At 41.7% G+C, this 27,912-nt stretch overlaps 1 protein-coding gene across 1 annotated transcript in view; it reads left to right on the top strand.

Moving 5' to 3' along the window:
* Positions 1-27,912, top strand: part of Chst9 (carbohydrate sulfotransferase 9) — a 273,378-nt gene that overhangs the window by 224,512 nt on the left and 20,954 nt on the right. The window contains exons 4-5 of the mRNA XM_021150961.2: positions 10,725-10,781; positions 13,579-13,616. Coding sequence (XP_021006620.1) covers position 10,781; positions 13,579-13,616 — 39 coding nt within the window. The 5' untranslated portion in view covers positions 10,725-10,780. The remainder of the gene's footprint in view (positions 1-10,724; positions 10,782-13,578; positions 13,617-27,912) is intronic.

The raw sequence follows: 27,912 nt of genomic DNA, 5'->3' as shown, positions 1-27,912 counted from the left end.
CAGATATCTGGTGTTTGAACCTCCTCCTGGCCGAAGAAGAAGGCCCAAAACAGGACCTTTCCCAGATGCTGTGTTGCTTTGGCAGGTCACAGAAGCTGTCAGGTTCTGTGGTGCACACTCTCACCTGTGCAGACTAAGTTCCTAAGTTCGGTGGAGTCCAGGAACCAAGATGGCGCTCCCTTCTCCTGAGGCAGAGGGCTCCCGTGCAGGGCGGACCACTGTCCTCTGGCTGGGAGGGTGCCGGATGTCTGTGGCCCCAAAAGGGTGCTGCCTCAGCGGCTCTGTGGCTCCCGCCTGTCCCAGAAGCTGTCTGCCTCTGTGGTGCACACTCTCACCTGTGCAGACTAAGTTCCTAAGTTCTGCGGAGTCCCGGAACCAAGATGGCGCTCCAAGCTTAATTTCTGTAGGCCTAGTCCACCTACAGAAATAGGACTCAGGCCTTTTTTTTATTCATTACCAAAGGTAGAATTTCAAATACTTTGTTTCATATTTGGCAAGCTAAATTTCTGAACTATTTGTAAACTATTTAAATTTGAGTAATTTCTCCCCACTTCAAAATAAAGGTAAATATTAGTTTAATTTTTTCCATACCCCCTGTAAATCCAGAACAGCATTCATTGGTGTCTTCTAACTTACTGCCATACTTTTCATCCAAACTTGAATAACAGCTTGTGTGATACATCTATGCAGTCTGCCTATTAGCCTTTGCTTGCACAATCTGCATTCTGAGGGAAGAAGATCTAGGCTGACTCACTGTATGCCAGGCCCTGAGTTAAGTTCTCTACTTTTGTGAGCTTGCTGACTCAATGAAAACAATTCTACAGCTATGTGTACCAGCCTTAGTTCAGAGACAAGAGAGCTCAGAGTAGTTGTGTCCTGCCTGGTGGTCCCCAGTACTGGATCATTACTGAAATCCTTGTTCTGCAGTCAGTTCCTCTCAGAGCAAGGCTTGCATCCTTAAATGTATATAAAGCTTTAATTGGCATTTTTTCTATGAAAACCTAGGGTTGTTTTTTGAACTGAGATTGTGTTGGGTTTGGGATATTTGGGGGTTCTTGTTGGTGTCACAGGGTCTTGTCCTGGCTTCACTCTAACTCTTTATGTAGCCAAGGATAACTTTGAACTTCTCATCCCCCTGATTCTATCTGGGTGCTAGGATTATTACAAATATGAACCTATATACTCAGTTTATATGGTGCTTGTGTTAGAAGTCAGGGTCTCGTGTAAGCTAGGCAAGCGTTCTTTTAAGAAAGGAGTGGCTGTATAATTTCAATTTAATGTTCTAAAGAGTCATCAAAATTATTAAGAAAATGTAACTGTTCTCCAGTGTTTTGTTTAAGTATCCGTGTCCCTCTTCATATTTCAAATCAAGAGCCTCCCATCCTACAGCCCCTCCTGTCTTTAGGAGGGATTGCCTGACATTCTAAGCTCGACTCCAAGCTTTGCCCCTCTCTCCTCCAATATCTTGGTATCATTTTAAATTTAGCAAATACAGACCCATGTTCTCAACTCCTCTGGCACTCCTCTTTCAAATGTACCCAGTTTCCTGTTTCCAGCTTTGCATGAACATATCTTCTCACAGGTAACTGAGTTTCCAGTGCCTTCAGTTTCTGTATTTCCCAGTCCTCCATCCCTCATTATGAACTGTAAAGTCAGTTACAGTTCAAACTGAACACTCATCCAGGCTCTGCCCCACCACCTGCAGAATTGGTATCCCCCAGTCATGTCACTGTTGGGGTGATCTTCCCAAAACATCATCTTAATCAATCCCTAACTCAAAAGTGTTCTAGGATACCCTTCACTGAATTCAAGGCAATCATGATCCCTTATGTTAAAATGTGTTTGCACGTGGGGCCATATGCTCCTGTTCAGGGTGCACTTCTCACTTTGTGTTTAAATCTTCCCTAGTACACAACAGCCCTCTGACCAAGCAGAACCCTCCTTGGCTATTCCACACTCGGTTAATGGCTTGCAGTGGGGGAGCACATGTTTTTGGTTTGTGTGTGTGTGTGTGTGTGTGTGTGTGTGTGTGTGTGTGTGTGTGGTGTGTATATACATGTGGAGGCCAGAGGTTGACTTTGGTGTCATTCCTCATTTGCTCTCCACCATTATATGTTGATTCAGCCAGGACAGCTAGCCAATGAACTTCACAGATCCACCTTTCCAGCCCTCCTGATCCCCAACACGAGAGTTACAGATGCACTGCCTTATCCAGCTGCTTATGGGGGCTCTGAAGATCCAAATTCAGGTCCTCATGCTTGCCTCATCCAGGCAGTGTCTTTCCAGACTGAGACATTCCCCCAGCCCCTGGCATGTGATTCTGTGCTTGCTTTTCCTACTGAGTTTGGCTTTGTTCTCATCAGCAATGTTCTCATTGTTCACCCCATTCCCAGTTCAAACATAGAGTCCTCCATAAAACATCTCCCAGTTTCCCATCCTGTCATATTTGTGCCAACCATATAGACATTTTCACAGTCTTTCTTAGAATCAAAGACTTTAAGCAGTGAAGACTACATGCAGTGATTAAAACACTTGCTATGTTCAAAGACAACGAAAGCATCCAGGAAGGTGGGAAAACCTGCCGCATAGCACACAGACTGAAAGTGGCAGTGGGAAGCAGAGGCGTCAGAAAGTGACCCATCACCGGAGCGGCAACATCAGGACTTAGGTGTATTTTGCCTCTGACTAAATAAGCAATTTACTATAAATATCTGACAGCTCTGTGATTTGGTGTTGTTTGTGTGTGAGAAAGTTCATTGTTCCCTCTACTTTATTTCTGCACCCCCTAAGCAGCTAACAAGCTAACTTGTCTAGAGTAGACAGCTTTTAAAATATTATTACAGGAGCAAATAAATGAGTTTTAATAAAGACAAAAGATCTCTATTTGGGGAGAAATGTGCAGTGTTTGGCTTGAAAACTAAGGCAAGTGATAGTTTCTCTAGACTTCTCACTGTGTAAGCAATATTGTTCATAAGAATTTAAAGATTGAATTGAGTGTCTCAAAGAGGTTGATGGACAAGGGGATGAAAGCAGCCGGGATATGTGCATATCTTCTTCATCTGCGTGCTTTTTTTCCTGAGGCTTTAGACTCACACTGTAATTGTTTTTACTGTTACTGAGCCATCCCCCAAGCCATCTCACAAGACTTTTTTTTTGGTCAGAATAAGTAATAAATAATTAACAACTTAATTTTTCACCTTATGACTATCAAATGTACCCAGATGTTTTTCTGCCTTTGTTTCCACAGGTGTGTGCATACACACACCTGTGTATACCCACAATCACAACCCACATATCTGACTTGCACCACGGCTCTCTTCTGAAAAGCAGATAAACTGTAGCTCCAGAGAGAAGTTCCATGATCTTGGGGAGAATGACGGTTTATTGCTATGACAATGATACTTGGTATTGCTCTCATCCTGCTTTTTAAGACTCATATCTTGCACCTAGCTTTTGTTTCAGTAGAATAAGAGATCAAGCTACTAGCTTTAAATGGTGCCTAAAAGTCTCTGCTTCTAGATAGTTCCCAGTGGTGGGGGCTATTCAAAACAATTGATATCTCTCTTGGGGATAAAAGCAGCAAGATAAACATGTCTGTGCTATATGTATTAGTACAAGGTCTTCTCTGCCATTTGTCTCAGAAATAGACTGACTTCAAACAACAGTTTACATCAAATTCAGTTTCTAGACAAAGAAACTGAGGCTTGACAGAGAGTAAGGTATCTTCTTGGCGAGGCACCGTCCCGAGCACCCGTAATTCACTTAGCCCCTGGGCTCCTGAAGCCCTCATCCATTTCCACTCTGTGTTTCAGGGCAGTGTTGCTTCAGTTTGCACAGACTTGGTTGGAGGTAGGCACCATAGGTTTGATTGATACAGCAATTTGCATCTCAAGGCTGCACTCGATAAATACAGTGCCATGAAAGGCTACTCTCTCACCAGCCAATCTCCCCCTCTGGGCTGACTTTAGAAGCTCATTGATGTCACTTCCTTCCTCAGTCAGCAAGTGAATTTTCTTTAATTCTCAAGACCAGCTGTCCATGCTGTCAACAGAAAGTTATTAAAATTCCTTTAAAGTGAATAAAAATAGCCTAAAAGCAAATGTACTTGGAAACAGGAAAGAATCAGTATGCAAAGTCCACAAACCTCTGAGCAAAATAACGTTGATCTAACCAGAGATTTCAAGCACTGTGTATTCAAGATGCTAGAAAAAATAATTAAAGGATGCTGAACCACCCACTCCTTAATCTTTTATTAGTGAAGGTCTATACAGTTATAATTTATCCCCTTAAATTCCATTTCTCCTTTTCAAATATGATTTGAATAATTTGGGAGATGATTTAGCTTCCCTTTAAGTGGGATCTCCTTCCTGTGTTATTCCATGGGTCAAAGAACATTTAAAAGTCCACCAGACTGAGAAGATCTAGAGGAGGAGACAATATTATCACCAGCAGCCATCCGAACCACTGGAGCCTCAACATAATAACGCAATTATGCTTTTGACTTTGTAGGATTTCAACAGCTCAAAGAGAGAGATTGTTTATTTCTTATACAAAGAACCACAATAACTGGGCTGGAGAGGTGGTTCAGTTGAGAAAATGAACTTGAGTTCAATCCCCCAGAACCCATGTGAAGTCACAGCATGGTGGCATGCACTTACTATCCAAGCACTGAGAGATGGAGACCAACAAATCCCAGGCTCATTGACAACCAACTAGGCTAAATTAGAGAGGTCCATGAAAAGTGAGAGATCTTGTCTCAAACAAACAAGTAGGGAGTATCTGAAGTACACACCCAATGCAGAACATTGGCCTCTACAAGAACATATACAAACACATACACATACAGAGAGAGAGAGAGAGAGAGAGAGAGAGAGAGAGAGAGAGAGAGAGAGAGAGAGAGAGTTAATTTACTTTAATAGCTATAACACTCAGGAATGAGCTACCTGGCTGCTGAGTACCCTCAGCTTTGGTTGTCACTGTCCTGTTATTTCCCCTTCCCAATAGCTCTTAGCCTCCATCTCTCAGCAAGTGGACTCCAACCTTGTTGCCTGATTGGTGCATTACTAAGTAGCCAAGAACCTTCCAAGCATAGGTATGTTTCCAGCCGTGCACATGTCCACTGTCACCCACCTCTTTCTTGTTTGGACAGATTCCCAGAATACTGGGCTCACTCAGATTTTTTGTCTCAGAAACTTATACAGAGTATTGGCACCAGCTCAGGCTTGTGTTTTAGGTTCCTGCCATCACGTATTTTACAGGTTCCATCCATGACCAGCCAAGGCTTTCTAACTACACAAACCACATATCCTATAGAGTGCATATGTGTCCTTTCACTATGAAATCTTAATAACTTGCAGCATAGTCCTGGAAAATGATAAAAATTTGGCTAAATTCAAGCATGTGTGTGTGTGTGTGTGTGTGTGTGTGTGTGTATCTTTAGGGAAAATAAAAACATATCCTAATTCATTTAGAATTCGCTCTCTATCTTTGCTTTCAGTTGCCAGAACTTGGAGTGTGTAATACAGAACTGTCATGCAAAAGATGCTAGATAAAATAAGGCTGTTAACAGGAACTTCTGCTTTGGATTGGTTTTCTAAGACAGTTTCCACTGTCTTATCCAAGGTTTATGTACCCCAAGTTGACTTCGTTTCCAACCTCTGAAGTTCCAGGATCAAAGTTTGTGTCATCATGCCCAGCTTACAAAATAATGATGATGATGATGATGGTGGTGGTGGTGGTGGTGATGGTTATCCTTGTCAACTGAATGTTTAAAAGCTCATGGACACTGTGACAAACTACCTGACAGAGACAACACAAGAAAAAAAAAACAGTTAATATGACTCACAGTTTGAGGAGACACAGTCTACCATGGTGGGGAAGACTTACCGAGAAGAGAGAGAGACAGCGTGGTCACATGGAGCTAATAGTTAAGAAACAGATAAATACCAGTGTTCAGTATTCTTTCTCTGTGTTTGTCTCTCTGTCTTTGTCTCTGTCTCTGTGTGTGTCTGTCTGTCTGTCTGTCTGTCTGTCTCTCTCTCTCTCTCTTTCTCTCTCACACACACACACACACACACACATTTTATCTGAGATACTAGCACATAGATAATTGCTACCCACGTTCAGAGCAAGTCTTCACTTCTCAATTAAATCTTTCTGGAAAAATTCTCCCAGACACATCCAGAGTTATGAATCCTAGGTGACTCTAAATCAATTAACCATGAACCTTATACATGACAACATACCTGTGATTATCCTGCTACTCAAAGAAATTATAACCTTTCTCTGCTGCCTTAGTAATACGCTCATGACCGTCATTTGCAAAATCTGCTCAGTCTACCTTCAAAAGCCCCCATATTAATAGTTTCAACAAAGTCCAAAGTCCAAAGTCTTTTTTCTGAGGCTTAAGCTGATCTGTTAGGTCCTCCTTCTTCTTGAGCTTCATGTGATCTGTGAATTGTATCTTGGGTATTCTGAGCTTTTGGGCTCACTTATCAATTAATTCATACTAGCTGTGTTCTTTTGGGATTGGGTTACCTAATTCAGGATGATATTTTCTAGTTCCATCCATTTGCCCAAGAATTTCATGCATTCATTGTTTTTAATAGTACATTGTATAAATGTACCACATTTTCTGTATCCATTCTTCTGTTGAGGGGCATCTGGGTTCTTTCAAGCTTCTGACTATTATAAATAATGCTGCTATAAACATAGTGGAGCGTGTGTCCTTATTACATGTTGGAGCATCTGGGTCTTCAGGTAGTTCTTAGAAGGGGCAACAAAATACCCATGGGAGAAGATACAGAGGCAAAGTGTGGAACAGAGACTGAAGGAAAGGCCATCCAGAGACTGCCCCACCTGGGGATCCATCCCATATACATTCACCAAACCCAGACACTATTGTGGATACGAACAAGTGCTTGCTGACAGGAACCTGATATAGCTGTCTCCTGAGAGGCTCTGCCAGTGCCTGACAAATACATAGGTGGATGCTCTTAGCCTACCACTGGACTGAGCACAGGGTCCCCAATGGAGGAGCTAGAGAAAGGACCCAAGGAGCTGAAGGGGTTTGCAGCCCCATAGGAAGATAAAAATATGAGACAACCACAACCCCCAGAGCTTACAGGGACTAAACCACCAACTACAGGGTGCACATGGAGGAACCCATTTCTCCTGCCACATATTTAGCAGAAGATGGCCTTGTCAGTCATCAATGGGAGGAGAGGCCCTGGGTCCTGTGAAGGCTCAATGCCCCAGTGTAAGGTAATACCAGGACAGGGAAGTGGGAGTGGGTGAATTGGTGAGCAGGGGGAGGGGAGATGGGATAGGGGATTCAGAGATGAAATGAGGAAAGGGGATAACATTTGAAAAGTAAATAAAGAAAATATCTAATAAAAATATTCTTTAAAAATCTTATAAAGTTTCAACATCCAATGGCCATAATAAACATTCCTTTTCCAAAAGGGAAGAAGGAGACATCACAAAAATGGGACAGGCTAAAACAAGACGAAAGCACAGCAGAGGAAACATCGACTCTTGCAGCCTCTTGCTGGGCATCTAGGCTTTCAGAAGCATCATTTGTGCATTGGTCAGTGTTTCTCAGCATGGTATTTTCCATTTGTCTTGTCATGTTCTCAAAATGCTTCAGATTGCAGAGCTTTTCAGATCAGGGAACTTCAACTTGTATCTGCAATACCATGACCTCTAGCCCTAAGTATTTCAGCAAAGAAGCACAGACCCTATCCCTACAGTCAGGGACTCTGTGCTTCCCTCTGCCCCATACTATCACCGGCTCCCTTTTGCTGTTTCCTTGCTTCTGTGTCTTTTCCTCAGTGATGAATGCATCTTGGGGTTCTTTTTCAGGGTAGGCAGGGCACTCACTGAATCAAATGCACCACCATAATGATCCTGTTTCTCAAATTCTGGAATCATCAGGGGGTTGATCATGTGATACCCAATATCATCACCTAGATGCTACCAATTTTCTCTGTACATGCAGATTAATAATTGCATATTTGTACACCAGGAAAGAAGAGTTGATTTATTGCCTTGCTGTTTCCAACCCCACCCCACCTCAAGAAAGTGTTTACATGAAACACTTTCAAGGCAATTCATTTCTCCAGCAAGGATTATGTTAAACGTAGATTACAGTATACATGTAGATGTATGCCCAGATGAGAAAGAGATGAAGCCAAGTTCTTTGGAAGCAGGAAACAAGATGTTTAGCAGCTACTATCTTGTTCACAGTTGACTCCTCAGAGCTCAGTCCTCATATGTGACTTGAGGAAGCTGATCCAATGGTATCCATTGAATAAGTGAATAAGTTACACCAGATAGGATCCTTTCTGGTCTTAATTTCCTGTAGCCATGTGTTACCAATTAGCCTCAACTTCTTCCACATGCTTCAATTGACTTTCCTTTTTATCTTCTTCCCTAGGCTAAGCCTCGAAAGCTATCTCCTAGTGTTTGCACTCCTACAAAATCCGCAAACCATGTTCCAGCTTCTCTCCATACTCTGTCCAATTTATTTACCATTCCACTCTTCCTTCAAATAGCCTCTCTTCTGAAGAGCCCATAACAGCTTCCAAGTTTTCAGATGCCTAAAACATGAGACAACTGACTGGGCTTCCGGTCACCCAAAACTCCATGGGTAAGAAAACTTCCATCTCATCACTTTCATCTACCCACTTTCAAAATACTCTCTCACATTCTGCCTTCTCATGACTATAGTTCCTGTAGTCAAAGTCAGGTCGTATCTCTGAACTTGGATTTATTGTCTTGTATTTACAGTGTTACCAAGCTTTTGCTCAATGATACCTATTGTATTAGTTATTTTCATGTTTCCATAATAAAATATCATGACCAACATAACTTAGAGAAGAAAGATTTTATTTGGGCTCATGAATTCAGAGAGCAAGTCCATAATGGCAGGGAGGCATGTGAGCAGGTGACTGGAACAGAAAGCTGAGGTAGCACATCCTCAACCTTGAGCATGAAGCAGAGAAAGGACCTAAAAGTAGAGTGAGTCTATGAAGCCTTCCTCTCGAAGCTCACCTTCAGGAGTGAACTTCCTCAAGCAAAGCTAAGCCACCCTGTAACCCCAAAGCAGTGCCATCAACTGGGGACCATGTGTTCAAATACATAAGCCTACAGCAGGCATCTCTTATTCAAAATGCCATACCTATCCAAAAGATAAGGCTGTAAAAATCCTGTTCAATGAAAAGTTGATCATAATGCCACTAATATTGTGGTCCTGAATTGTTGGTGACACATTTCTGAATATGTTATAAAAGGATATAGTGTTTAGTGGCAAAATAGCCATGGGAAACCTAGATGTTCTTCAAGGCTTGCAATATTTCTTGGTTCTTCTCTGTGTTTGCTGATCAGGTCAGTCATAACTCAATTGATTAAAAGCATTTCTCCATGGTTCATCTCTATTATCTCAGCACCAGGATAGCCAAGGCAGGAGGATCATAATTTTCACATCAGCATGAGATAAACAATGAGTTCTATGCCATCCTGAGCTACACACAAGATCCTGTCACCACTATCACCACTACCACCATCATCACAGTCTCCTCCTCCTCCTCCTCCTTCTTCTTCTTCTTCTTCTTCATCAAATTATTACCATTTTACAGTTTACAGTTTGTCTTGCTTTCTCTTCCTTACTTCTTCTAGACCATGACCTTGTTGATATTCTGCTGTATTTATCTTTGAATAAACAGAATTTAGGAGGTGTCTGGCATACTTAACTTAGAATAATTTTTAAATTAACATACTGTACTCCGCAATCTATGACAAATGCTTCCAGTTCATTCAATTACTGAAAACAGTTAACAGGTGATGAATCTGAAGTTTTCAGGGGCTGGACGTTGTTAAAAGAGCTAGAATCTGGAAAGTTATTTCACATGTTGTGAACTACCATACAAAACAAACTTAAAAACTGCAAATTCTTGCAGATCTGTGCCTGGATGCTAAAGGTCTAGAAGCCTTTTGCTGCTGCATTATGTCAGCATTTTTCAGAGGAGCAGATTCATAGCTGCTCTTAGATCCTCAAAGGGGCCTGTTATCTTAAACAGGTTGTAAATCACTGGTTTAAATTGTCTAGGCAGCAAAAGAATATCCCTTGAAGTTGTTTTGTCAGTTTGAAGTAATTAATCAACTAATGTACAGTAGAAGGAGAGATGAATGGTTATCCATTAACTTGTAAGAATGGAATATAGTTACTCAAGAATACTAAATTAGAGAAAAGTTAGTTCCCTAAAATGTTGCTGGCGATGGGTTGGAAATGTTGCTCCAGCTTCCATTCCTGAAGTTCACGAATGGACCATGGATCTCTAGAACCTGTTCAACTTTGGATGAGCAGTGTGTTCACAACCTCCTTCCGTAGCTCATTCAGCTGCATTCGTTAAAGACACCATGCAATCAAACATAATTTCCTGCATTTTATCAGCTTTCCATTCCAGAAACCTTTTGAAGGGTTCTTATTCCCTGCCTTGTGGTCCGTTTCAACAAAGCCACATTAAACAAGGAGCAACCACAAAGCAGGCAAGCCATCCCATCCAACCCACGGTGCCGACTGCTGAGTAAAAATTATTAAGCCAAACAATGGTTTTTAACAATAAACAATGTCAATTTGAACACGATGAACAAACCATTCTAACTCTAGTCTTCTACCCAAAACAAACAAACAAGCTAACAAAAATGATGTCTACTTATTGCAGGTGTTCCCAGGAAATAATGTATGGGAAGAGAATCTACCACCCAGGAGTAGCCCCAGAGTTGAGCTCTGAGAAGTAGCTACCTACTTCTCTCCATGGCCCTAAATGCATGTCAGATTAGAATAAGAGAATTTCTTGGAGCTTATTTACTATTTCTCCTGTAACGAGCCGCAGCAATCACTCTATCATCATCAATACTAATAGAAGATGAAGAGGAGCCTCCATGGGAATGAGCACTTCTGCTCTTCCAGAGGACCTAAGTTCTGATCCCAGCATTCACAGCATGCAGTCAGCTGTCGCTCCAGCTTCCTCCACTCTAGCTGCCCCTTCTGTCCTCTAAAGACTAATACATGCACACATGTCTCTCTCTCTCTCTCTCTCTCTCTCTCTCTCTCTCTCTCTCTCTCACACACACACACACACACACACACACACATGCACACGCATGATCACATACCTTTAAAAATAATTACAATAATAATAAAAACATTTTCAGAATGTATTGGACTCTCTCTCTCTCTCTCTCTCTCTCTCTCTCTCTCTCTCTCTCTCTCTTTCTCTCTCACTCACTTTGACCCGTGACTTGGGAGAATTTTTCTCAGGACATCCAAAGTCTAAAGGTACTCATATTCCCTGCATAAAATGCAGTATTTGTGAAAGGCATCATACTTCTTCCCACACACATTAACCATGTCTAGCTCATATTCTGTGCCCAGTACTGCAAATGGGTCCTCTGTGAATCATCCCAGGATCAGTAATAAAAACAATCTGTGGATTAGAAGTCCAGATAAAGAGGCTGACAATACTATAATGTTGGTGGCTTTAAACAACAGCACAAATTTGTCAGCCCCGTGAGGTCAGAAGTTCAGAGACAACTCAGCCAACTAACAGCAAAGTATTGACCAGCTGCACTTGTGGGAGGCCCTAAGGGAGGAGCCATTTCCTTCCATCCTCCAGGTCCTAAAAGCCAATGCTGAGGCTTTCCCTCAAAACATGTTGTCTCTTTGATAAAGCTACCTGTTAAATCTCAGCACTGAAACATATATGACTGTCCAATGGAGATCTTAAAAATAAAGAAAATCTTTTTTTTATTATCTAGCACCTCCAAGCTTGGCCCTGGCATTTCTTGGCAACAGCTTAATCAAATATCATCTATCTGTTTACCATTCTATTTTCTATGTTCCTTATATCTCTACTGTGCCCTAAATGATGCCTTGCCTGGTACTCAATTGTTCAAAGTAGACTTATAGGTGAATGATAAAATGACTAGAGAGTTTCGCTTATATGTCTTTTTAAGAAACAGACTGCCAGATTCTTTTTAATTACAACAACAGTAACAATAATGTACAAAGGATGGGAGTCATTTCTATCCTTCTCGCATATAGGAACAGGGAAACAAATTCAGGTCACCAGGCTTGGTGACAGACACTTTCACCCAGTAAATTGTTGGGACAGATGGCCCATAGATTGGCACCTTCCTAAAAGAGTGAATGTGCAACTCACATTTACATCCTGGGGTATTTGTCCCACAAAAATCCTGCAACATCCAAACCCCATATATTATATTCACGGCAGCTTTACTCTGTGCAGCCAAACCCAGTAACCACATAATTAATAGGGTACATCCATAGTGTGGAATAGTACTCAGTAAGCAAAATGAAGCAACTGCTGATTCACACAGCCATGAACATCCAATGCAGAGTTACACTTGTTGATAGAACATCAGTCCCCAGGGGTTATAGAGCCATATGATTCAAATTCTATAACAGTCTTCATTTAGATGTTCTCACTGAGGCAATCTGGAGAAAGAGTACAAGGAATTTCTCTGTGGGTTTTTTGTTTGTTTTCTTTTGTTTTTGTTTGAATTGGGTTGGTTTTGGTTTTGGTTTGGTTTCGAGACAGAATTTCACTCTGTAGTCTAACCTGACCTCAAGTCAGTAATGCTCCTGTCTCATCCTCCCAAATCCTGGGATTACAATCATAGTGGCATACAATATTGTTTTACCTCTGTATTATCAGGCTCTGAGATTACTTCAGTTAAGGTTTATTTGTTAAAGGCATGCTTAATAAAGTTTTCAGCATAAAACTATTTGCAAACCATAATTTTGGTAAACTTTCTTCTTTCTTTTCCTTCCTGGAAATTAATTTGGTTGTTGATTCATTTTGCTGAAGATTTTTAACTCCCGTGTGAGATACACATGACCCTAGCCATGCTGGGGCGTCCTCACAACTTTGCAGATTGCTGTTCTTGGATTCTTATTTTTCATGTTGATCTGCTGCCTTCTGTCCATTACTCTAAACTTTTCCTATCCTGACCAGGGTATTGTCTGAGATATTGGCTTGTATTTCAGTCTACAGCAACACTGTAACAATGAAAAGGGTCTTGGTCATTTTCCAGACAAAGAGATGTTTTGGAAATAGTGACTCACAGCTCATGCCTGTAACCTCCACAGTGGGGAGGCTAAGGTAGGAGGACCCTGAGTTCTAGACCAGCTCGAGCCTCCTGAGCTCAGGGCTTGGCTTCCCAGGGGCTGTCTTGGTCTGGAACCATTGACAGGCTCCAGCCTTTCTCCTCTTCTGTGCTGCTCTGACAGTTGAGTACAACTGACTATCCATCATCCTTAGCAAATGTCCACTGCACTTCAGTCATCCTTGCCTAGCATGCTTTTCAGGCTCTGACATTATGCTCTCCTTCTTGCTGCACCTGTACCTGACCCTATGGTGATTCAGAGCCTTGTCCACAGAGCCCATGGCAGCTTGAGGTGATTTGGTTGAGGACCAAACAGGATCACAAGTCCTATACTTTGTCTTGATGAGTGTGACTTCATATAAAATTTCTTTCTGCTTTCTTTTTCAGTGACTACAGGAAAAATCCAGAAACAGATCACGAATCAGGTACTTCCTTGCCTTCTCATAAACTGTAATTCAGATTCATTTTAAATGCAAATACTTAAGTATTAGTAAATGTTTCAAAAAGGCTTTGCTCATCATTAGCTATGAGCAATAGATACAATCTTGGTTCTGAGAACCAATACCTCACTCGTCTGTGAATGGCTGTGTGCTTTCTCATCTGTCTCAACCTCATCCTTCCCTCTACCTCATCCTACCAAAAATGAAAGATACACTCTGCCACTCCAAACCCGGAAGTGTTCCCATGACTATATTGTGCTCTCGGGAACAAATACTCGCACAACTCAGGTAGCTCTCCTCTGTCCTCTCAAGTGTTAATTCAAACAGCTCAACTGAAGAGCTACCTGGGTGCACTAGGGTGGAAAGGCACCTGAGGGTCATCTGCCTTTCTTAACTTGGCTGATGCCTTCCTATCTGTTTCACACTCTCCATGACCAGTCTGTGACATGTAACCACTCATGGGATAAAGCAGGAGAGGCCATCACCAAGAGCTGTCCTGCCCAGTCCACTGACCCTTTCTACAGGCCAATTGGACTGCAGGGCCTCCACATGCTACTCACTTAAGAGACTCTGAAAAAACTGACATTGGCCTGTGGCAAAACACTGCTCAGATCTCACTCACAGATACAAATCTCTGTGGCTTTTTTCTTTCTTTTTCCCTGGTATAAATTATAACTCACAGTTGCCAAGGAGAAAGGTGGTAAGTCTGTATTTATACTGGGCAAGGCATATTTTTCTTTTTCTGTTGTTCTGCTTTTTTATTTTTAATGTTTCTGTTTATTGTCTTTTTAGTTAGCATGCAAATAATGGGTTTCAGGAGACTTTGGATGTAGCTCTGTTCGTAGAGTGCTTGTCAAATGAGCATGATGCCCTGCATTCTCTCTCCATCAGCACATAAATTGGTTGTGGTAGGATGTGCCTGTGCTAGAGCTCTTAGAGATGGAGACTTGTGAATGAGACTCAAAGCTCAGGCTACCCTTGGGTACTGATGTAGTTGGAGGCCAACCAGGGACACTGGGGTCACTGTAGCCTCCTCATGCATGTGTATTATACTTTGTCTTTACCCCTCCCATTACATTACCCTAGCTTCTCTCCCATCCTTCTCCTATGGTCTCCCAAATAGTTTTCTCTCTGCTTTCATACAGGGTCTGCATTTGGCTAGAACATTCCCAGAAAAATAATCAAGGAAATCGAAGTCACTTTTCATAAAAGTGCCTACATGTCTATATTTCTGTGACAATATTCTCCTATATCTAAGTCACTAACGACTTCAAGAATCAATTCCAACTTTAGTTCCTGTTGTTAATTCACTCAAATATAAAGACATGGCTTTTGCCTAGTCCGTGCCAGATACCCCTTAGTTTATTAAACATAGAGAACCTGAGTTCAATAGGCAGAAGCAAGCATCTATCAGGAATATTTTTTTTGCTTTTCTTTACATGTTAGCTGGCCAGTCCCCAAGGCTGGATGCTTTGAGTTCCAATCTGGTGCTAACAGCCTGGAGCATTCCTGGAGAGCCACTTATCTTCAGCCCACATTGCCAGGCCAAAGAAACTGAGTCCCTGTGTCAAAAAAAAAATGTCAGCAGAAGCAGCCATGGGCTGGATGAACTTACCAGAAAGGTCCTTCTGTCTGAGCTGCTGCAGCTGGGAGGGGCCACCAGACCTCAGAGGAGATCTTCCTGCTTCAGTTAGTGTAACTGAAAACATACTTCTTGTGTGACCAGGGATACCTCTAATCTAGATGATCCCTCACTAGTATGAGCAGAAGTTGGCCTGGCGAGTGGTTCTAGATTTTTACATCAAATATAATAGTTATGGCTCTAGCAATGCCAACCTTAAAATAGGGAAAGCACAGTTGGCGAGGATTCTTTCTCTCTCTCTCTCTCTCTCTCTCTCTCTCTCTCTCTCTCTGTCTCTCTCTGTCTCTCTCTGTCTCTCTGTCTCTCTCTGTCTGTGTGTGTGTGTGTGTGTATGTATGTGTGTGTACTAAAATTTGTAAAAGAAAGAGGGAAGGAAGGAGGGAGGTAGAGAAAGGGAGGGAGAGAAGGAGAGACAGAGAGAGAGAGAGAGAGAGAGAGAGAGAGAGAGAGAGAGAGAGAGAGATTACATCTGGGGACAGGGATCTCAAGAGATCAAGGGCATGAATGTAATTTCCCTTTTTGTGCATTATGGCCAAAAGGTTTCCCATTCTCTTCCCTCACCCACCCCCTTTTGAACACACAAGTAAAGGTTGTGTTACCGGAGAAGAGCAGCATGCTCTGTATTTGAGAATATAATTGTTGTGTAACAATGGAGTCAGCTGGCCTCTGGCAGGGTTCATTTACCTCTCAGATCTGTCTCTTTACATTCTTTTGACATACTTGAGTGGTTTTATAAAGCAGAGACATAGTCAAGACCTGCAAATTTTATTGTTATTATGTTTCTGCATGAGAATGCTTTTCTCATGAAGAGGCCTGCTTTCCTCATTGATATAAGGAATAAAAATAGTTAAAAAAAAAAAGTCTAGTGAATTGGGTTCTTTTTGTTGTGAAGCCTCTGCCAGTCGCATGTATTTTGCTGCCTTTTGAAACTACTCCTCATTTTCTCTTTCCTTCTCCCTCCCATCTGTATTTGTCTTCCTAGTATATATCTGCTTTCGTGTGTGTGTGTGTGTGTGTGTGTGTGTGTAGATAAAATCTAGGAACCACAAGTAAAAAGAAAGCATGGTATTATTGCCTTTCGACAATGGCCTTAATTTGTTTAATATGCTTATCTCCAGCTGCATTGAGGCAGGTCCTTACAGGAGAATTTTTGTTTCCTCTATGTTATTCCTTTGTTCACTTGGCTAAACTAATAGAATGTGTGGACACCCAAACAGAATGCCAAATATTTACTCATGATCTTAAACATGGATCTGATGCCAGTCTCAATAAGCAACTGAATGCCTTTGAACTTTCACATAAGAGAGTAATGCTTTAATGTGTTTCTTACACGGTCCTTCTCAGAACAGTGAATCACATTGTGCAACCTTTGTCCAACAACTTACATTTCTAATCCCCCAGTGGAATTTCTATTCATCATTGTTCCAATAAGGGGCATGATTCCCATCCCCAAAACCACAATTCAAAGCGTCATCTGACAACTTTAATTTAACCAATTTCTGAAAGGAAAGCTAAGACACCCCCTTTGGGTTTTTTTGTTTTATAGTTATTGTTTTTTTCTCTTTTACTCTGCTTTGTTTCATTTTTCTGAAATAAAATCTTACTGTACAATCCAAACTGGCCTGGAACTCCCTAATGTGGCCCAGGATGCCTTCAAATTCATGATAATCCTCTGTCTCCCTCTTTGTGAAACCACTGTGCTATCAAAGGAATTTGGCACTTGGGAAGCATCTGTTTTCATTGGTTGGGAGGGATGTATCTCTGGTGTGTTGTCAGGAGCCTGTGAGAGGCAGCTCTCTCCTACAGTGTGCATTCCAGGGATCCAAGTGAGGTAGCAAGCTTGGTAGCAAGCACCATTCCACAAGCCCCAAAAGAATCAGTTTTGAAAACTCACTTTGGATAGTCAAACAGAATTCTTTATCAGACAGCAATGCAAAATGGAAAACACTTGAGCACTAATCTTGCCCCTAAATCCTTCCTGCTGGACACTATAAATTGCATAATTAAACTGCAATTGAAAACCAAGCCTTTACTCTTGTCCCTTCTTTTCCCTACAGTGGGTAGACAGAGTTGTGAACCAACCCGAGAAATCAAGGCTGGAGGAGGAGCGGTGCTCAGGCCCCACTGGCCAGAATCCAGTGTGTGTTTTTCGCCTCCAGCTCCTTTAGCACATCTGAACTCTGAGGACAAACAATCATTTGAGTCCTCTGGAGGGAACCCAGAATTCTTTCCCATGAAACTCACTGGGGAAATCAGGTGCTTTTGAAAAGTAACTCGTTAATGTAGCTTGTTTACAGAAAAGGACAAAAGTGAACAGCAAAGGACTTGGCAGCTCCTCTCCCAAAATGTCATGAATGCATGACCCATTTTTTCAGCTGTGTCTTTGGCAACTCACTGCCAGAGTAATCGCCTATCTGGAAAATGTTACGCGTTCAGATGAAGCTTCCTATGGGTCTACTGAATAATTTTCATCATGGTAGATTAAAGCAAATACCTTAAAATAGTTTCAAAAATATTTTCAAAACCAAATAATTGTCATCATGAGGAGAGAGAGGGGAAAAACAGAACCCAAAAGCCTTTTCCCTTTGCTGCTGGAAACAGCCTTGTTATAGAGTCAACAAATCCAACCTCAGGTAAATGAACACCGGCTGTTTAAGTTCTTTATAATGCAGGTCATCAAAGCCCTTTAGTACATTAGGACCTCAGGGCTTTGCAGTGAGGTGGGAGGGAAGGGGACTGCATGTGGGAATCCATGCTTTATGAAGAGGTATTTCTGTTGTGGAAAACAGCCCTGATTCAGGAGCTAGCATCAAGACAGGTTTGCCCTCACTGATAACCCAGGCTATTCATGAGTCTTCTAGCATTGCCATAACATATTAGTGCGAATGGAGGCTTTAAAACAAGATAAAGTTATAGCCTTCCAGGTCTGAATGCTATACATTCAAAATCAGTTCAAAATCAAGTGTCACCAAGGGTACCTTTCTTCTAAAACCCATGGACAGGGTTCTTCCCTATACATGTACCAGCCACCCTGGACAATCCCTGGCTCATTGCAACACCACTTCAATTCTTTCCTGTTTTTCTCCTCCTGACTCCACCTCCCTCCTATTGTAAGGATGCCAGCTATACTGACTTAACTGATATTGCTGAACTCACCTTGATTACATTTGTAAATAGTCCGAATCTAAATAGGAACATATTGACAGGGACTAGACATTGGAACTTCAATGTATCTGTCCAGAAGACACAAGTCAACCCATAGTAAACTGAAAATATTGGTTATCTCAGCCTACTTCTCCCTACCCACACCACTGCTGTTGGGAGTGATTATTGACTCTGCTCGTGTATCAGATTCATCCTGGATATTGTTCACAGAAATCTAGAAACCACACTACCATCAAACTCTGGACCAGTGATTCTAGTGTTGAACACAGATTAGAGGACAAACTTAGGACAGCCATTTGCTTCACTAGGCTTCACCATGTGTTTGACAATGCTCTAAGCATCACAAGTCACAAGTGTGCTCTCTTACTCCTTTGGAAAAGACAAGCCAAACCTTCCTAGGTCATTTCTACCCCATCTCTTTTTCCAGTGTCGTCACCGTCTTCTCTCTACCTCTCTTTCCTTCTGTATGTCCTCTTCCTCCACTTCTTACTTCCCCTTCTCCTCCTCATCTACCCACCTTCTTTCCTCATGTCTGCTTTAAAGTTTGAAAACTGTGAGGAGTCTGTGGCAGGCGGATCACCATGACTTCAAGGGTGACCTGGGCTACAAAGTCAGACCTTATTTCAGTTCCACCAAATAAAACAAGTTTGATAATAAAACAAGAACATCCACTGCATGAGCAAAATACAGACACTAAATTGAGCCTCTAGTCAGCTGATGACAGGCCAGACAAGAGAACAGGAGTCACAGCTTGTGCCCCAGAGAACCAGAGAAAGCGGAATGTTTTAGCTTCTCCATACCTGGTCCATGTCCTCCAAGTACGAAGGCATAGGGGCACATTTAACTCCTCAGTGCTTTCCTAGTGAGTAGGGTAAAGTGGTGAATCCCATTTGAAGTGGTACTTAGAACTTTCTGGAAATATGGAGTCAGGAAAGGTCTGAGGGAAAACCTACCCTCCAGATACCCTGAAGGCCTTCTCAGGGACATTTCCCATCCTTGACTGGGACAAGTATAGTGACCATTTAGGCCTCTTCAGTCAGCAGTCAGCTTCTGCTCTACCTTCACCCTAAAAGTCCATGTCACCATGTGGACGTCCAGTGGCCAAGAAGTCTTCAAGGATAGAGGAGCCCTGAGTCTTCCAGTTCCAGATTGTGTCTTGTAAGTATTCAGAAAAACAATGTGTGTAGCTCATTCACACCCTTGCTATAGATATCATAAAGGTTAGAGAAACTCTATTAAGACGACTGCAAGCAGTTCGTGTGATTGTGCTACAAAGTAAAGACTGAAAGTTCTTCCCTCTCTAGTCTACAAAATTAGATCCTAGCTTGGAATATAAACTCCAAACCCAAATTCTCTTGTCCTCCTTTTGAAAAGATACTCCCACACCCTAGATGAATTTTCTATTCTACTTCTGTATGTACTAATTAGTGACACTTGTAAAAACCATTCCATCACTACCTTAACCCTTACCTCTTTGTGTATAAATGACTAAACTGACTTTAAGCTCCAACTAATTTCTTCTTTTCTGTAATCCCATTTGTCAGCTCCTTTGTTGCAGATCTTTTTCACTCTGTACCTTGATGATTTCCATCCCAGTATGATCTTTGTGATTGAATAGTATCTCTCCTAAAGGAAGAACTCAGGCCTAGATCATTTATGTCCATTCTCAGACCTTGCTCCTCTTAAGAACCAAGTCAATTGCTAATTCTTCCACTGACTGAACTATAGCAGCCACTGTGGCTGTTGCCTTTAGAGTTTTCTTCCTGCACTAGGCTATGTTCACACCTGTGGGTCTTGTGAGGGAGAAACCAGGTGTTGTCCTGAGCCCTTCCCAGGTGACAAATCTAAACCAGAAAACAGAGGGACAGGCCAATGCTGCACATGCTCTTTCTAAATAGTGATCTCATAGGTAGGGGTGGACACCAAAGGCTAGAAGGACCCATGATTTTTATTTCGCTTGTACTTCTATATTCCATGTAGCCTGCAGGATGTTCAAAAGTAAGCTTGCTTGGGTTGGAAACTTCCTGATTTCTTTCTTGTTCTTTTTTTCTTTTTTTCTTTCTTTCTTTTTTAAGAACTTTTCATTATTTACACTTCAAATGTAAATACACTTTAAACCCTTTCCTGGTTTCCCCTCTGAAAACCCCCTATCTCCTCTCCCCTCCTCCCTCCCCCTTCCCCCTCCCCTGCCCCCTTCCGCCTTTCTCTGCTCACCAACTCACCCACTCCTACTTCTGGATTTCTTGCCTTAACCTGAGCATGCCCATACGGGTGGGGTGGTGTTTACTCCTGCCTTTTCTGCCTTTTCAGGGCTGCATGAACTTTAGAGCTTGCAAGTTTAAAGTGGGTTCACTAACTTACAACATCCTTACCGAAATGGCCATGCACTTAAAGAGATTGTTTGGACTTAAAAATATTGTCTTTGTCTTAATGAAACTGGCAGGGAGGTCATCTTAAGCTCTTTTTTTAAGATTACAAATCTGTGAAAACAAGACTGAATTGGATCAAAAGATGGTGGCACTTGCTGTGGTTGAAAAGAGGGATTAAGAAATGACAGTCTTTATTAAAGGTCAGCCAAGCTACAGAGCTAGAACATGCTTAAGTATAAATATCAAGGCTGCTTTCTGAAGTAGAGCCAAGAAAGTTAAATTATTATGTAAGGACTTCTGGAAATAATGTGGAGACAAGAAAGGTAGATGAGAAAATGGCTCTGATGTGTTGTTTTTAATTAAAGGTTTATTTTTATTGGTGTGTACATATTTGTATGTGTGTGTACCCATGACACAAGTATGGGCACATACCCTGGAGCTGCAGTTATTGGTGACTCTAAGCTATCCAACTTGTATGCTGGGAACTAAACTCACATCTCGAAGAGCACCAAATATTTAAAATAACTAAGCCATTTCTCTAGCTGTCTGTGGTGTTTGAAAAGATACTAAGAGCAAAATATATGTTTGGAATAAACATGAAGGAAGTCATTAGCAATCAAATGTCCAGGTAAGCAGGCAGTGCCTATGAATACCCACAACCTGAGATTATGGCAGTCACTGGAGCTCAGGCTTGCATTCATCTGTCAGAGCAATCCTATGACGATCAGTATGCTAAGACTCATACAGACAGAAACTTAGGCCTGAAATCAGGCTTAAGTGACAGGCATGTCCAACATTTTGATGGACATGACATTGTCCAGAACATAACATTGTCATCTACAAAGTTCACATTCCATAACTACCCAGCCAAGTAAGTAAAAAATAAAACAAAAATCTCATAATGTTTTAAGTAAGTGTGTGACTTTGTGCTGCGCTGTACTCATAACTATCCCGGATTGTATGTGACATACGGCCATAGAGTGGACATGCTTGGTCTCAATTGTCATAATTGTCATAATTGGTCTTGTCATAATTAGCATTAAATAAACAATAAGAAAGATAGGTAGCATTATTATTGTTTATGAACATGTGGAGATGCAATGCTAGGTTTTATGCGGAATTACCTCATTTAAACTTTGTAGCAATAAAACAGTGAGATAAGGGTTCAAAGTTAATGCGATGAAGTAGTCTGACCAAGATCTCAGGCATGGTAAGTAGCAACACGAGACAGTGTCATGGCATTGAACTCTATATGTCAAGTCCTAGCTTGTTCTCTGTGGCTCTCCTCACTTTATCAGAAGAGAATAAACCAGAGTGACCCAGCTAATGCTCAATCCAGGTGTGTTCTATTCTGGAACAGTCTCTTCTCCTTTACTCTACCTTGGTTTCTGTGGTTGTCTCTCTAGGTCAGTTTCAACACTCAGGACCACACACACTAGCACCCCAATTTTAGCCCTAAGACTGAATCAGAACTTGATACCAATTTGGACCACAGAGTTCATGATGCTTTTTTTTGAAGAAGATCATATGCTTAATCCAGTAGTCCCTGTTGTGCATTAAATTACTTTTAAAATTAAGTTTTTTTAAATCATATGAATCTGTTCAAAAAATATTTGTTACCTAAAAAGAAATTAAAACTAGAAAGAAAGAAAAGAGGTAGGTGTTGGGATAATCTGTTGCCCGTGAGCAATTTTTCTCCACAGAGCTCACAAAGAGATACTGTGAATGTAGTCAAAACCAAAATACCCACGGAAAGAGTTACAGAGACAAAGTGTGGAGCAGAGACTGAAGGAAAGGCCATCCAGAGACTGCCCCACCTGGGGATCCATCCCATATACAGTTACCAAACTCAGACACTATTGTGGATGTCAACAAGTGCTTGCTGACAGAAGCCTGTTATAGCTGTCTCTTGAGAGCCTCTACCAGTGCCTGACAAATAGAGGTGGATGCTCTCAGCCAACCATTGGACTGAGCACAGGGTCCCCAATGGAGGAGCTAGAGTAAGGACGAAAGGAGCTGAAGGGCTTTGCAGCCCCATAAGAGGAACAATAATATGAACCAACCAGTACCCCCAAAGTTCCCAGGCACTAAAACACCAACCAAACAGTACGCATGGTTGGACCCACGTCTCCAGCTGCATCTATAGCAGAGGATGGCCTTGTCAAGGTCATCAATGGGAGGAGAGGCCCCTGGCCCTGTAAATTCTCTATAACCCAGTGTAGATGAATGCCAAGGTCAGGAAGTGGGAGTGGGTGGGTTGGTGAGCAAGGATAATGGGAAGGGGATAGGGGGCTTTCAGAGTGGAAACCAAGAAAGGGAATAACATTTGAAGTGTAAATAAAGAAATTATCTAATTAAAATTAAAATAAAAAAAAAGAAGCAGAAAACTTTCACTCACACCCAACACAACACAGGGTCTTGTGCTTTTCAGTTTTCAGAAAAGCATCTGACTTTTTAAAGACCTCTCACTTTTTTCCTGCCTCTCACTTTTTGACTTTTTTATAATTATGTACCTCTCTGTTTTCTACCATTTGTTCCTAAAGACATGAAGGGAAACGGAAATGTTGTCTCTTGTTAAATTTTACTAACAAAATGATCAGCAGTAACCTTGGAATGTCTGTATCAGTACATGTCAGCAAACCTCAGCACCTAAGGTTCACTCCCTCATGTCACCAAGGGAACTGAGGTGCCCCTCTTTGAATTCTTAGTCTTATTTATAAAAAGAAATTAAGAGCCAACTCAAAAGGAGACTTGAAGACAACTGCATTCAATTTTAAGAAAAACAATGAGGCAGGCAAGGTGGGATTACCTGGAGCTGTCAGGTGGGGGGTCGGGGGGGGAATGCAGAAGAGAATGAGAGGAAGCCATAAGCTTTGATATAGTCAGGGAGGTCAGCAAGCTGTGTGGTGAGGATGGGGAAATAAGAAGAAGGACAAGGAAAAGCCATGCTTTTCTAAGTTATTCAGAGAAGCAGACAGGCTCAGCTGAGCAGAAAGGACAGCAGCTCTGCAGATGACAAACTGGTGGCAAGTAGGTGGGAAACTTAGGTGTATAGTTCCATCAAGAGGATAATTATCCCTCCTGTCTCACATTGGTCTCCTAGCCAGGGGATTGACAAGCCCATCTGAAAAATCCCTTAAGAGAGGTGACAAATGCCCTGGAGAGTTAGAGAACTCTCCTTTCACTGGGGAGAGAAAGTGACCACAGTTGTCATTATATTATACACAAAGGAAAACAAATTTCCTTTGAGTTTTTGTTTGCAAAGTAGCACTTATTAAAAAACAAATGTCTGAAGAATTCAGAAAATATATACAAATAGTGAAAATTCAGAGTGCCAGGAAGTAGCCAATGAAAGCGATCCTGTCTTTATTAGCCTTAATGTGGAAAAAAAGTTACTAACCAGAGAGGTGTAATGTTATATTCTGCGGTCAATCATCAAACAAAACTGGGGAAAACAAGACACTCTAGTATGTCATCACTGCTCTGCCTGGCTCAGAGTCTATTAAAAGAGAATATTTTCATCTTAGAATTACTGGATAATTCAATTAGGCCAATGTTCTGTGGATGTAGAATAATGCAATTTACTATGTTGAATGATTAGCCAATCAGATTTCTCCCATTTTCCAAAGCAATGGATTAACCAAAATGTGACCATAAACAAAATAGATTTTATTAGGCATAATCTACTTTGTAAACAAATGAAATTAATTATTTGCCTGACCTAGAGCTTTGAAAATGAAAGACCAAAATTGAACACATGCTTCCAATTTTGATTCTGTTACTAAGATGACATTTAATGTAAAAGTTACAATTTAACTTCCCCTCAAGTATTCCATACTTGAGACTAAATGACTCCTCCAAATATGTTCATCAGCAGATGGGAGCCACTTATGGCCTCATAAACTTCCAAAGCAAGTGAAATTATCCAGCAAAATAGAAAGAGATTACAATAAAGCCTCATCTGGTTATCTCAGAGATGATTAATGCCTTCTGTGTTGCTTTAATGATGCAATGAATATTGACAGATAATCACCGTTCTCCACACCAGGAAAACACTGGAGACAAATATCAGCAATATATGCTTTCCATCAATCAATAAGCAATTTCTGCACACACCCTGTGTTTAGAGTTGTGTTATGAAAGATGTGAGAGGAAGTGCCAACACCGGGTCTGTTCCAAGGAGCTAAAAATGTGACAAGTGCCACAGAATAACACAGCTCATGTCTTATTGTGTAAGCAGTAGAGATAATGTAGGAGTTTAGGAAAATCAAAAATGGATGAAGTGGTCAGCAGTTAGCAGTCAGTGGTCAGTGGTCAATTGTCAAAAAAGAATCATGGTTGTAGGAAGCAAGGTGCCTTAAACACCAAGATTATCCAGCTCTGAGGGTGACTTATGTTACACCTCTGTCATTAAACACACCATCCTGGTCTGGAGAGATGCTGAGTGTGAGGAATGGAATTCAAATCCCCAGATCCTATGTGAGCCAGGAGGTACGGTAACCACCAGGAGTCCCAGCACTAGGTAGACTTTGACAAGGGATGATGCAGGGCTAGCTAGGGTAGCCAAGCCACAAGCTCTGAATTCAGTTGAGTAACTCTAAGTCACTAACTAAAGTGAAGAATAATGGAGGATGAAGATTGATACCCGAGGCTTCCAAATGTACATGTGCACACATATGTGCCCCAAACATGTGAACACACATATATGTGCAGCATATGCACACACACACATGAAAAGTCCACAGTCTTTGCCACAGTCTGGTATTCCAGCAGTGTGGTCTTGCCCTCCTCTTTCATTTTGCTGTTTTAGTGGACTATCTCTGCCTTAAGCACGCAGGCCTGCTCATGCCCTCCCCCATCTCCACACTCACTCAATACAAGGCCAGCAGCACATCTACTGCCTCCCATACCTGAAATGTCATGCTCACTTATCTCAGGTTTCTTTTAAGCTTAACTGGATCCGAAAATAGCTTCTCCCTGGGCATCTATTCAGCGCAGACTCACCTCTCTTCCTTTGATGCACTTAAATACATCACTCTGATTTAGTCCCTGCATCCACTTAGCAGCACAGAAAGGTTCTTATTCATTTACTCTCTAACGTGCCTTTCCTATCTTCACCTACATAAACACCCGTGCCACAGAGAATAGGGGTCTTGTCAGACTTTTCACCCCTCTAGTCTCATACCATGAAACAGTGCACACCTCAGGTGGTCAGTGAATACTTCTTGAATGAATGTACTAATTAATTAGTTCTGTCAGTTGTGACAATGGTCTAGATCGAGAAAGAGAAGTTGGCTAAGTGAAATATTGATAGTGGGATGTGGAGTTTGTGGAAAAGTGGATAGAGAATGGATTCTGAACACAGGCAAGAGTTAGTGGAGTGTGATATGAACCAGCTTCAAGATTGCTATGGAGAATGACTATTATTATTTTTTGTTAAATATTTTCTTCATCTATATTTAAAATGTTATCTTGAAAGTGCCCTATATCCTCCCCACCCCCCCCAGCCCTGCTCCCCAACCTACCCACTCCCACTTTCTGCCCCTGTCATTCCCCTGTACTGGTACATATAATCTTTGAAAGACCAAGGGCCTCTCCTACCATTGATGGCCTACTAGGCCATCCTCTGCTACATATGCAACTAGAGACACAGCTCGGGGGGTGGAGGGAGGGTGTTACTGGTTAGTTCATATTGTTGTTCCTCCTATAGGATTGCAGACTCCTTTAGCTCCTTGGGTACATTCTCTAGCTCCTTCATTGGGGGCCAAGTTTTCCATTCAATAAATGACTGTGAGCATCCACTTCTGTATTTCCCAAACACTGGCATCGCCTCACACAAGACAGCTATATCAGGGTCCTGTCAGCAAAATCTTGCTGGAATTATTTATGGGATGGATGCCCAGGTGGGGCAGTCTCTGGATGGTCCTTCCTTCCATCTCTGCTCCAAAATTTGTCTCTATAATTCCTTCCATGGGTATTTTGTTCCCATTCTAAGAAGGATCGAAGTATTCCCACTTCGATCTTCCTTCTTCAATTTCCATGTGTTTTGCCAATTTTATCCTGGGTATTCTAAGTTACTGGGCTAATATCCACTTATCAGTGAGTGCATATCATGTGTGTTCTTTTGTGATTGGGTTACCTCACAAAAGATCCTCCAGATACATCCATTTGCCTAAGAATTTCATAAATTCATTGTTTTTAATAACTGACTAGTACTCCATTGTGTAAATGTACCACATTTTCTGTATCCATTCTTCTGTTGAGGGACCTCTGGATTCTTTCCAGCTTCTGGCTACTATAAATAAGGCTGCTATGAACATAGTGGAGCATGTGTCCTTATTACAAACTGGAGCATCTTCTGGGTATATGCCTAGGAGAGGTATTCCTGGATATTCCTGTAGTACTGTGTGCAATTTTCTGAGGAACCACCCAACTGATTTCCAGAGTGGTTGTATCAGCTTGCAATCCCACCAGCAATGGAAGAGTGTTCCTCTTTCTCCACATGCTCTCCAGCATCTGCTGTCACCTGAATTTTTTGATCTTATCCATTCTGACTGGTGTGAGGTGGAATCTCAGGGTTGTTTTGATTTGCATTTCCCCAATGATTAAGGATGTTGAATATTTTTTCAGGTGCTTCTGAGCTATTCAGTATTCCTCAGTTGAGAATTCTTTGTTTAGCTCTGTACCCCATTTTTAATAGGGCTATTTGATATTCTGAAGTCCAACATCTTGAGTTCTTTATATATATTAAATATTAGTCCCCTATCTGATTTAGGATTGGTAAAGATCCTTTCCCAATCAGTTGGTGCCTGTTTGTCTTACTGACAGTGTCTTTTGCCTTACAGAAGCTTTGCAATTTTATGAAGTCCCACTTGTCTGTTGTGTCCAGCCATTAGACCACATGTTTGGATTTTAGTCTGGAAAGGCATCTTAGAAACCTTGACGAGGAGAAAAGCACCAGGGTAGCTAGGGCGCAGGGTCGGCTGACACTCGCCAGCTACCCACAACACCCTCCACAGGATCTTAAGACTTCTGGTGAGTGGAACACAGCTTCTGCTCCAATCCAATTACGCACGGGACCTGAGACTGCATTAGTTAGGGAAGC

The sequence above is a fragment of the Mus caroli genome, chromosome 18 (genome assembly GCF_900094665.2).
Source record: "Mus caroli chromosome 18, CAROLI_EIJ_v1.1, whole genome shotgun sequence".
Lineage (NCBI taxonomy): Eukaryota > Metazoa > Chordata > Mammalia > Rodentia > Muridae > Mus > Mus caroli.
This window is presented reverse-complemented; position numbering and strand designations above follow the sequence as displayed.